Source organism: Suncus etruscus, chromosome 12 (assembly GCF_024139225.1).
Source record: "Suncus etruscus isolate mSunEtr1 chromosome 12, mSunEtr1.pri.cur, whole genome shotgun sequence".
NCBI classification, from domain to species: domain Eukaryota; kingdom Metazoa; phylum Chordata; class Mammalia; order Eulipotyphla; family Soricidae; genus Suncus; species Suncus etruscus.
In genome coordinates, this window is record NC_064859.1 from 39,972,747 (window position 1) to 39,985,893 (window position 13,147).

The 13,147-nt window shown below is 37.7% G+C and overlaps 1 protein-coding gene across 1 annotated transcript in view; it reads right to left on the reverse strand.

Annotated features, from left to right (window-relative positions):
- EML6 (EMAP like 6) overlaps positions 1 to 13,147 on the reverse strand; it is a 358,600-nt gene that overhangs the window by 60,153 nt on the left and 285,300 nt on the right. The window contains exons 24-25 of the mRNA XM_049784798.1: positions 11,402 to 11,490; positions 722 to 898 (exon numbers count right to left, since the gene is read on the reverse strand). Of these exons, the coding sequence (XP_049640755.1) occupies positions 722 to 898; positions 11,402 to 11,490 (266 nt within the window). The remainder of the gene's footprint in view (positions 1 to 721; positions 899 to 11,401; positions 11,491 to 13,147) is intronic.

The following is a 13,147-nucleotide window of genomic DNA, read 5'->3' on the forward strand; positions in this document are numbered from 1 at the left end:
ACAGTAAGGGTTTCATTGAACACTGAGTTGGTCAGATTCCATCTGAAGCAATGAATTCAGTTTTAAATAACACCTTAGTAGAACTAAATCAATGGTGTGAATAGATGAAGAGAACAGAAAGAAATCATGTCCAGAGGGAAATGACTGAAGAAAGCACATATTTTGGTTTGAGAAAATGAGACTTTTAGGGACTCAAAATATATTCTTCCTATATAAAAAGGTGTTGAGAGAACTAGAGTTATTCAATACTGATTTAAAAGGCTAACTAAAAGAAATCTTAGCATAACCGGAGCAACACATTTTAACAATGTTTAACAAAATTTAAAACTAAATTGGACTACTTTGTGAGGCAGCAAATTTCTCAACTCTGGAAGTATACTAGGACAATTTACAAAGGCAATTACAACTATTTATAAAGAAAACTTTTCGTAGTCTGTGAATGCTAAATTTTTGATGACCATGGAAGGCCTATCAACGATTCAAGTTATTAAACATCACATCATGCAGGTTTTGAAACAGCACATAAACAACTATGCCATAAATAAATGAATTCAGTGTTTTAAAATTATCAATAGTGAACATACAAAAGATAAAAAATTATGCCATAGATTCAAATAGGCATTGGGATATTAATGATACTGAGAAAAATATATATAAAAGCATATATATATATAAAATATATATATATAAATATAAAATATATATATAAAAGCAGTATTACCTTGACAGGGTATGAAAAAAGCTTAACAAAACCAAAATCATCTCCGGTTGCTAAGAGGGAACAGTCCTTGGTGAGACAGGCAGCATTTACGTCGGTCACATCACTAGGAGTTGGCCAGATTCCCTCACAAGTAGGTCCCAGGACACAGGTCCATGTGTCCCATTCCATCTTCTCAATCTTAAAAAGAGGATAATAAAATAAATATGCTTTTGTATTACCCGGAGATCTTTGTTTTATTGGAAAGAACAAGCTTGAGGTTGTGCAAATGACTGTTGCAATGTAGGGCACATGTGTTATGTGTTGAAGTGAAACAATTTCTAAGCTGCATTTTTATAGTTCATGGTCTTAGAAAAAACAACACATTTGTTAAGTAGGCAGATATATTTATCTAGATAAATGAATAGTCTGGAATTGTGGAAATCTGACAACAATAAGACTTTCATTGATTTGTTTTACCAAGGTCATTATCATATTTTAAGCCATGACGTTAAACAAATTAGGGTTATTCATCCTGGCTTTGGGTCAGGATAATTCTGTCTTCAGGGGCTGTCTTTTGTATAGTAGGCCTGAACTCCACCCAGGGGACATTGGTTGCTTTCCTGAGACAATACTAATGTCCCTGTGGCAGACATCTTATTTTCCCAGTTGAAAACCTCTGTGCTAGAGTGATATTGGAATTGATTATTAAGTGAACTCTTGAAAAAAAAGAATAATTTGTTATTTTTAAAAAAGGATCAGTTCAGGACCAGAGAGATGGCATGGAGGTAAGGTGTTTGCCTTGCATGCAGAAGGTTGGTGGTTCAGATCCCGGCATCCCATATGGTCTCCTGCGCCTGCCAGGAGAGATTTCTGAGCATAGAGCCAGGAGTAACCACGAACCCAGGTTCAATTCCCGGCATCTCATATGGTCCCCTTGAGTCTGCCAAGAGCTATTTTGAGTGCAGAGCCACGAATAACCCCTGAACATCATGGGGTGTGGACCCTTGCAAGAAACAAAAATACATGTCTGAGAAATTGAGTTCCTTCCTTCCTTCCTTCCTCCCTCCCTCCCTCCCTCCCTCCCTCCCTCCCTCCCTCCCTCCCTCCCTCCCTCCCTTCCTTCCTTCCTTCCTTCCTTCCTTCCTTCCTTCCTTCCTTCCTTCCTTCCTTCCTTTCTTTTTCTGGTAATCTTAAAATTACTGTTTATTTATCTAATGTTAGCTAGGCACTTTAAAGCACTATTTACAGTCTAAAAATTAAGGAATTATAGCTAAAATTAAAGGCAAGATTGTACTTTTGGGATTTGGAAAGTGCTATGCAGTTTGCACACAATGCTAATGCATCTCCATTTCTGATTTTGTGGTTTACTGTTAACTACATAGAGGAAAAATGACATGAAAAAGATGCAGCCAAGACTGCAGTCATTACTTGGGGGCTTTCCATATTTTAATCAAGTTTCTCAAGTAATGTTTTGTGCTTCTTCTGGATACAAGCAGTATGAGTATTAAAACACAGAGGATGGGGGCTGGAGAGATAGCATGGAGGTAAAGCATTTGCCTTGTATGCAGAAGGTTGGTGGTTCAGGTCCTGGCATCCCATATGGTCCTCTGAGCCTGCCAGGAGTGATTTCTGAGCATAGAGTCAGGAGTAACCCCTGAGTGCTGCTGGGTGTGACCCAAAAACAAAACAAAACAAACAAACAAAATAAACCCAAAAAAACCACAGAGGATGATGTGCTAATCTGGGACTTCTCTATCAGGTTCATGCACTGATGTGACAGGAAGTGGTGTATCGGCCATTAATTACCTCATCTTCTGACACTTCAATAGAATTGTCTATTAACTCCCTCTGACTTCTCAAATGAACTTCATAGCAAGAGAAGCAGACATCTACCCCTGCTCCTTCTAGAAGCACACATTCTCACCAGTGATTTTCTTTCATGCTCCAGATTACATTTCTGAGACCCTCCTGGCTCACTCCCAATGTCACTTCCTGGCTTCATTGTTCAGATAAAAAAAAAAGGTGAATCAGTATCATGTACCTATCCTCGACCCAATAGAACACCAGATCCAGATATAGCATTTCAAAGGGAAGTAAATGTCTTAACTTGTTGAAAGGTATTGAGATTGCATTAAAAATGAAATGTTAAGGGACTGGAGTGGTAGCACAATGGTAAGGCGTTTGCCTGGCACACGCTGACCCAGGACAGATATGGGTTCGATCCCTGGCATCCCATATAGTCCCCCAAGCCAGCAGCAATTTCAGAGCACTGCCGGGAGTGTTCCCCCCCCAAAAAAATACATCCCAAAAATATCTGAAGAAAAGTATTATAATACACAAAACCAAAAGGAATATGTAAACTTGTTCAAAATCCTGGGTCTAGAGCTGATACAATGATGTAGCAACATTGGTTGCCCAAAACATTACTATTAATAGCATTGCACAGGATGCCTAACACAAAAAATAAACTCAGAAACTCAGAGTCCTCAAGGGGTATTTTCCTTTGCCCCTTGCCTCTGGTAAAGATACCAATTATCATGTTGCAGAAGAGGCAACCAAAACTTGCAGAAGCTAGTCATTTAAATTATAGCCTGGTAAGAAGCAGAAAAAAGGGCAATTCCCAGAAAGTTGACCTCCCATTTGTGTGTGTGTGTGTGTGTGTGTGTATGTGTGTGTGTTTTAGGTCACACCCAGCGGCGCTCAGGAGTTACTCCTGGCTCTGCACTCAGAAGTCACTCCTGGCAGGCTCAGGGACCATATGAAATGCGGGGATTCAAACTGGGGTCTATCCTGTGTTGGCCATGTGCAAGGCAAATGCTTTACTGCTGTGCTATTGCTCTGCCAACCCCTCATTATTTTTAAAAAACAGTTTATTTATTGATTGATTGTTTTTTTGGGCCACACCCAGTGGTACTTAAAGGTTACTCTTGGCTCTATGCTCAGAAATCATTCCTGGCAAGCTCAGGGCCCCATATGGGATGCCAGTAATTGAACTGGGTCTCTCCAGGGTCGGCTACATGCAAGGCAATTGCCCTACAGCTGTGCTAACTCTCTGGCCCTGGCTTTTTTTATTTTTGAAAAGCAGTTTATTGATTGATTGATTGATTGACTTCCCATTTTAGAGAATATTTAACTACACATTTTTGCTTAAGAAAAATTTAATTGGAGGAGCCAGAGGAGTGTGGCCGCTCTGCTTCGCTACGCGGCCGAGCACATCATTTAGCCAATAAATACAACCACAACACATAGAAAAACCCATAATACAAGTGTGACAATGGGGAAACAAAGCAGGCCAGTGCCAGGCATAGAGAATGAAGATGGAAACTCAGATGACCAGAACATGGCAAACCGACTAGTCAGTCTCTCAGATAAGGAGTTCAGAGTAGAAATATAGAAGATGTTCAAAGAACTCAAAGAAAGTATAGAAGAGAACACTAATAAGAACCAAGAGAATATGAAGATAGAAATGAGGAAACTCCAAACTGAAATTTCAGGTCAAATAACAGGTCTGAAAAACTCAGTAGATGAATTGAAGAAAAACATGGATGAGCTTTCCCACGGATTAACAGCAGCTGAGGATAGAATTAGTACACTGGAAGATGAGATGAATAACAACTCCATACAGCAGAAGAAATTGGAAAAAAGCCTTAAAGAAAATGATCAAACAATAGAAAAATTACTCAAAGAATGGGAACAGATGAAAATAGAAGTCTATGATAAGCTCAACAGAAACAACTTAAGAATAATTGGAGTCCCAGAGACCCAGAAAATCTCCAGAAAGAATCAACTGTCAAGAACATCATTAAAGAGAAACTACCAGAGCTAAAGAATACATGCGATCAAATCCTGCATGCCTGAAGAGTACCAACTAAAAGAGACCCCAGAAAAAACACCCCAAGACACATCTTAGTCACAATGACGAATCCCATAGTTAGAGACAAAATTCTGAATGCAGCAAGATAAAAAAAAATTATATTCAAGGGAACATCCTTGAGATTTACTGCAGACCTGTCACAAGAAACACTCAAGGCCAGAAGGCAGTGGTGGGACATAGTGAAAAAACTCAATGAAATAAATGCTTCACCTAGAATACTGCAACCAGCAAAACTCACTTTCAGGTTTGAAGGAACAATACATGGTTTCACAGACAAACAACAGCTCAGAAACTTTACAGACTCAAAACCAGTCTTAAAAGAAAAACTGAAAGACCTACTTTAAGACAAGACTGACAAACAGACACACCAAACTTTGATATAAAGATAGCATTAAATCCCAGGACAATTCTTTCTCTCAATGTCAATGGACTAAATGCACCAGGTAAGAGACACAGAGTGGCTAAATGGATCAAAAAGCTCAACCCAACCTTCTGCTGCCTACAAGAAACGCACCTGAATAGTCAGAACAAGCATAGACACACACAAAAAAAGGCTGGAGGAAAATCATCCAAGCAAACAACACCCATAAAAAAGCTGGAGTGACCATACTAATATCAGATGATGCAAACTTTATACTCAGGAAAGTTATAAGGGACAAAGATAGACATTTTGTATTAATCAAGGGATTTGTACAGCAGGAAGAAATCAATCTCCTAAACATATATGCACCGAATGAGGGGCCAGCAAAATATTTAATACGATTGTTGACAAATTTAAAAAATAGTATCAATAACAACACAATAATTGTGGGGGACATCAACACAGCATTGTCAACACTTGATAGGTCAACCAGACCGAACTCAACAAGAATGTACTAGACTTGAAAAGAGAAATAGAAGAAAGAGGCCTGGTAGATATATATAGGACACTCCACCCCCAGAAACCTGGATACACATTCTTCTCAAATGTACATGGGACATTCTCCAGGATAGACTATATATTAGCACATAAAACATACCTCCATAATATCAAGAGGATAGAAATTTTGCAGGCTACCTTTGCTGACCACAAGGCCCTGAAATTATATGTGAACTACGAAGGGACACAGAAGAAAAACTTTAATACCTGGAAGTTAAACAGCCTAATACTGAATAACCAGTGGGTCCGAGATGAAATCAAGGAGGAAATAAAACCTTCCTGGAAACAAATGACAATAGAGACACAAACTATCAGAACTTATGGGACACAGCAAAAGCAGTACTGAGAGGAAAATTTATAGCTTTGCAAGCACACATCAAGAAAGAAGAAGGGACATACATGAATAGCTTAATGACGCAACTCATAGAATTAGAAAATGCTCAACAAAAGGAACCAAACAGGGAGACAGAAGGAAATAAAGCTGAGAGCAGAAATCAATGAAGTGGAAACCCAAAAAACAATCCTAAAGATCAACGAAAGCAGAAGTTGGTTCTTTGAAAAAACAAAAAAGATTGATAGACCACTGGCAAAACTAACAAAGAAAGAGAGAGAGAGAAACTTGATAACTCATATCAGGAATGAAAAAGGAGAGATCACTACTGATATGGCAGAGATTCAAAGGGTAATCAGAAACTACTTTGAGAAACTCTATGCCACTAAAAATGAGAACCTGGAAGAAATGGATAAATACTTAGACTCTTATAAACTTCCACGATTGAATGAAGAGGATGTAGCATATCTAAACAACCCCATCACTACTGAGAAAATTAAGACAGTAATCAAATGTCTGCCCAAAAACAAAAGCCCAGGCCCAGATGGATTCACTAATGATTTCTTTCAAACCTTTCAAAAGGAACTATTACCAATCCTGGCAAGACTCTTTCATGAAATCGAAGAAAGAGGAACACTTCCAAATAGCTTTTATGAAGCCAACATCACCTTGATACCTAAACCAGACAGAGATGCTACAAAAAAATAAAATTACAGACCAATATCCCTGATGAACACAGATGCAAAGATCCTCAATAAAATCCTAGCAAATATGATTCAATACCTCATGAAGAAGATCACCCACTATGACCAAGTAGGTTTCATCCCAGGAATGCAAGGATGGTTTAACATACATAAATATATCAACATAATACAAAACATCAAAAAAAATCTCATGATCATATCAATAGATGCAGAGAATGCATTTGATAAGGTCCAACACCCATTCTTGATCAAAACTCTCAGCAAGATGGGAATGGAAGGAGCCTTTCTCAATATAGTTAAGGCCATCTACGACAAGCCAGTGGCAAATATCATCCTCAATGGAGAAAAACTAAAAGCTTTCCCTCTAAATTCTGGCACAAGACAAGGCTGTCCTCTCTCACCACTCCTATTCAACATAGCACTGGAAGTACTTGCTATAGCGATTAGGCAAGAAAAAGATATCAAGGGAATCCAGATAGGAAAGGAAGAAGTCAAGCTCTCGTTGTTTGCAGATGACATGATACACTACTTAGAAAACCCTAAAGACTCTACCAAAAAGTTTCTATAAATAATAGACTCATATAGCAAGGTGGCAGGCTACAAAATTAACACACAAAAATCAATGGCCTTCCTATACACCAATAGTAATAAGGAAGAAATGAACATTAAGAAAATAACCCCATTCACAATAGTGCCACACAAACTCAAATATCTTGGAATCAACTTGACTAAAAATGTGAAGGACCTATACAAAGAAAACTATTAAACTCTGCTCCAAGAAATAAGAGAGGACATGTGAAAATGGAAGCACATACCCTGCTCATGGATTGGCAGGATTAACATCATTAAAATGGCAATACTCCCCAAAGCATTGTACAGATTTAATGCGATTCCTCTAAAGATACCCATGACATTCTTCAAAGAAGTGGATCAGGCAGTTTTGAAATTTATTTGGAACAATAAACACCCTAGAATAGCTAAAGCAATCATTGGGAAAAAGAATATGGGAGGAATTATTTTCCCCAACTTTAAACTTTACTACAAAGCAATAGTTATCAAAACATCATGGTACTGGAATAAAGACAGGACCTCAGATCAGTGGAATAGGATTGAATACTCTGAGAATATTCCCCAGACATACAATCACCTAATTTTTGATAAAGGAGCAAGAAATCCTAAATGAAGCAAAGAAAGCCTCTTCCACAAGAGGTTTGGCATAACTGGCTAGCCACTTGCAAAAAACTGAACTTAGACACCCAGCTAACATCATGTATGAAGGTAAAATCCAAATAGATTAAAGACCTTGATATCAGACCTGAAACCATAAGATATATAGAACAACACATAGGCAAAACACTCCAGGATGTTGAGACTACAGGCATCTTCAAGGAAGAAACTACACTCTCCAAACAAGTGAAAGCAGAGATTAACAGATGGGAATATATTAAGCTGAGAAGCTTCTGATCCTCAAAGGAAATAGCGCCCAGGATACAAGAGCCACCCACTGAGTGGGAGAAACAATTCACCCAATATCTATCAGATAAGGGGCTAATCTCCAAAATATACAAGGCACTGACAGAACTTTACAAGAAAAAACATCTAATCCCATCAAAAAATGGGGAGAAGAAATGGACAGACACTTTGACAAAGAAGAAATACAAATGGCCAAAAGACACATGAAAAAATGTTCCACATCACTAATCATCAGGGAGATGCAAATCAAAACAACTATGAGGTACCACCTCACACCACAGAGATTGGCACAGATCACAAAGAATGAGAACAAACAGTGTTGACGGGGATGTGGAGAGAAAGAAACTCTTATCCACTGCTGGTGGGAATGCCGTCTAGTTCAATCTTTATGGAAAGCGATATGGAGATTCCTCCAAAAAATTGGAAATTGAGCTCCCATATGACCCAGCTATACCACTCCTAGGAATATACCCTAGGATCACAAAAATACAATACAAAAATCCCTTCCTTACACCTATATTCATTGCAGCACTATTTACCATAGCAAGACTCTGGAAACAACCAAGATAACCTTCAACAGACAAATGGCTAAAGAAACAATGGTACATATACACAATGGAATATTATCAGCTGTCAGGAGAGATAAAGTCATGAAATTTTCCTATACATGGATGTACACAGAATCTATTATGCTGAGTGAAATAAGTCAGAGAGAGAGAGAAAAATGCAGAATGGTCTCACTCATCTATGGTTTTTAAGAAAAATGAAAGACATTCTTGCAATAATAATTTTCAGACACAAAAGTGAGAAGGGCTGGAAGTTACAGCTCACCTCATGAAGCTCACCAGAAACAGGGATGAGTTTAGTTAGAGAAATAATTACATTTTGAACTGTCCTAATAATGAGAATATATGAAGGAAATAGAAAGCCTGTCTAGAGTACAGGCGGGGGTTGGGTGGAAAGCAGGGAGACTTGGGACATTGGTGATGGGAATGTTGCACTGGTGATGGGTGGTGTTCTTTACATGACTGAAACCCAAACAACACAATTATGTATATAATTAAAGTGTTTAAATAAAAAAATATATATATAAAAAGAAAAATTTAATTGAATTCTCTCCCTCCCACTCTTTCTCTCAAAATAACACCCCCCCTTTTTTTAAATCCTTTAGTCAGTGAAATGGCATTACAATATTGGGGGTTAATGATGATGAAAGCTACGAATTTTCCCATTGCTAGAGAGAATATCAGTGAAGCAAGTTAGGCAGAGAAAACCAACCAGAGGATAGCTCAACCAAGATTACTAGAAATCCATCTCTGAAATTAAATATATATGTACACACATACATATATATATATATTATATGTTCCACAAATGCTCCACATAAGAGCCAGAATTTGGATGTCTTTTGACTTTCCCTTTTTTTGACTTTCCCTTTTTTGCATATTTGATTATGATTGTCTGTCCTAAGATGATCTATCTCCACTATTACTTGATTAAACTTTCTTAACATATGTATTCAGGACATTGGAACAAGAAGTGGAAATCCACATAAAATGATGCAAATACCTCATAAATACACATGATCCACATAATCTAAGTTATAGAATCTTGCACAAAACCTGTAGACTAGCACCATAGTCACAGTCTTCAATTCTCTTCTAATCTTCATTTCCCTATTTGTAAAGTGATACTGAAAACTATAAAGATGTATATGTAGATGAGAGGATATAAAACAGGCATATCAAGAGATGTTCACTAAGCTCATGAAGTAAACTTAGGACTAATATTTCTCTATAAAAAAGTTAAAATGAGGACTGATCAGATAGAGATAAACAAGAATTACAGAACTTTATTAACTAACCACTAAACAATTCCATCAATATAATGAACACATCGTCTATAACAACTTGTGTTTCTTTTCTTTGTTTTGTTTTGTGATACTCAGAAGTTACTCCTGGCTATGTGTTCAGGAATCGCTCCTGGTTAGGGAGACCATATGGGACGCTGGGGATCGAACCAGCCTGGGCTGGCCACACTTCCAAGGTAAACTCCCTTCCTGGATTGGCAGCATAAAAGGCAAACGCCTTAACGCTGTGCTATTGCTCTGGCCCTATCTTGTGTTTCTTAAGGTATTTTTTTTAGGAGCAATGACCTTTATGAATGACACATGCCCAAATGTCTCCAAATGTGTCTGAATGTATTTTACAACACTGAAGCAGTTTATATTACAAACAAACTGAAGTTGAGATAGATACTGTGTCTATTGCATGAGATCTAATTCCCTCTTTGTCAAAGGAAGCTATTTCCTTTTCTCTTTTTTCCCTTTTTTTAATATTTTATTTTTAAGCCACAGTCAGTCTTGTTCAGGGATTACTCCTGGTTCTGCACTCAGGATTTATACTTCTGGCAGTACTCAGGGATAGAAACCAGGTAGGCTGAATGCAAGGCAAGTGCCCTATCTTCTGTAGGTACACTATTTCTCTGGCTTCATTTTCTTTCTTTTCTTTTTTGACTTTGTGGTATGGAGAATAAGACCATCATTCTCACATATGAAAGATATATAATTTACCACTAAGATATATCCCTGGCCCTTCCTTTTAATTTCCAAAGGTAAGATAGCAGTAAATAAGTCAGACTTTTTCTGCAACTAACAGGATGTTCAATTAGGTAATTATTTTGACCATCAGGATAATCTCTGGGTACCATTGTACAGCTGGGCTTTCAGAAAACACTAACATGAATTAAAATTTTTTTTACCTACGGTGCCACTGAGATAACAGTGTGGACTTGCACATTTGATTTGTACACGTCTGGCCTATGTTCTTATCCGTGGCACCCTATACAGTCCACTCACTGAGCCCTTCAGAAGTGATTCCTGAGCCCAGAGCTAGGAGTACACCATGAGCATAGCCAGGCATGATGCCAAAAAAACCTGAATAATTTTTTTTTCATCTAGGCTTTGGTTTCAACAATAAAAATTTGATATGTTAAAAAATTTAATATATAAAAAACAGATATAATAGGCTAGACAGAACATGGGCAATTTTTATTTCTCTTATTATTGTCATTACAAAGAGTGAGCACTAAAAATGTATGTTTTAAAATTTATGTCCATGAAAGACTTTGCATGAAACCTGTCAAGTGGAAAAGTAGTATGGAAGGAAATTGTCAGCTCATTCATTATCACTGAAAGCAAGCAGAATGCCAACTGCATATTGCTTCATTAGTAGTGTAATAAATCCATATGTCCTAAAATGGTGGGAAAGCAGGCTAATTAGATTTAAGAAATGTCTGAGCTTAAATATACATCATATATAATTCACATTAATAATAAAAATGATAGGTCTTTTTTAAGTTCACATATTAAATCTTCATGAAATGCTTTGTATATGATTACCTCTGAAGGTCTTATTATATGCCGCTTTCCTCTTGGAGCTTCAAAAAACAGTTGTTCTTTGGCACCCGAATTAACTTGCAATAATTTTCCTGTTGTGATAAAATGAAGCAGAAAATCAATTAAACTATGCATTAGTCTTTTTATTATAAAAACAGTAAGAATAACTGCAACTATTTTGATTCATTCTAATCAAAGTCTCATAAAATAAGTAAATGTATGCTTAATTAGTCAAGTGCATGAAAAGGCAATTACCTGGAGTAGTACAAGCCTCTAAATGATAATTCTTATTTGTTTTGTTTTTGGGCCACACCTGTCAGTATCTGGGCTCACTCCTGGCTCTGATTTCTGGAATTATTCTATCATTCTTGGCAGGGATCAAAACCAGAACAGGCACAGGGGATGAAGCCTGGGTTGGCCACACTTCCAAGGTAAACTCCCTTCCTGCTGTACTATTGCTCTGGTTCTAAAGTGATAATTTTCAAAAATATGGACTGCATATAATATGATCCTGATGATATTTTTAAATCAAACTAGCTATGATTTATTCTCACATACTTTTCAAAGGTATGACAAAATCTATTTTTTTTTTCAAAAATAGGGGAGATTGGGAATGTGTGTGGGCAGTTCTGTTTCTGAGACAATGTAGAGGGAAGGGGACACTGATGAAGGGGGTGGTGTTGGGATGTTGTAAGCATGAAACCAATCATGAACAGTATTGTAAATCATGGTGCTTAAAATTAAAAAAAATTTTAAGATTAGAGTCTAGACTCAACAAATAAGCGTCAGAGTGCTGTGGGGTAACTTGGGTCCTTGGAAGAGCAGTACATAGAGAAAATAGCTTCCTTCAGGTAGGAGCAGAGAAGTGTCTGCTCCATTTGTAGGTGACGGTTTCTCATTTTCTTTCTCAAGCCAGTTCCTGGCTGTTTAATTCTGTGATATTCCTATTATCTATTCCATAAATTCAGCATGCCATTGTTAAACTGAAGCTGGTTTGAGTGAGTTTCTGTTCCTTGTAACTAAAGAAATAGATTAAAAAATAACAACACCCAATTATTTTGTTAGGAAGATAGGATTATGGGTGTGGTTCTCTGTGTGCCCAGCTTCCCCACCCTTGCCTACTTTTTCTTCTGCTGTTATTATACTCTCTTAAAGCACAATGGAAGTATTGAGGTCATCACTATCTTCTTTTTCTTTTTTCCTATGCTGCCTGCTACTCTGAAAAAAAGCCACTGAAAAAAATTTCTGGACAGGAGCAGAAGCAAAAAGTCTGTTAGTCCATATATCATTGTCCATTAAAAATAAAACCCCTAATACTTTGAGAATTCTCACTTTTTTTCACTAGAAATACCCACTCACCCAAATAAAAGTGATAGATGCCCTGCCCCCTCATTCTGAGATGGTAGGGACCGGCAGAGGCTGCCAATTTTTCTAGTGGTGGTGGGGGCAGGGCTTGGCCCAATCCCAGCTGACAAAGAAAGACACAGAGTTTTCAGCTTTGTGATCTGATCTCATCCTAGAAGATTCAGCTGCTCATATCATTTAAGTTCAGTCATGGAGCTAGGCTGCAGTGGTTCACGCCAGAAGGGGAATCTACCCCCAATCCCTTTCTGAGAATGCCACAGAGGTTTCAGCCTGGACCAGATTACCTGGGAAGTATCAGAGGACATTATTTTCCTTTGAAGTTTGGTAGAGGAGCTGGATCATTTTTTCTATCTGGAAGATAGCAGGTAGGCCCTGTATTTAGTT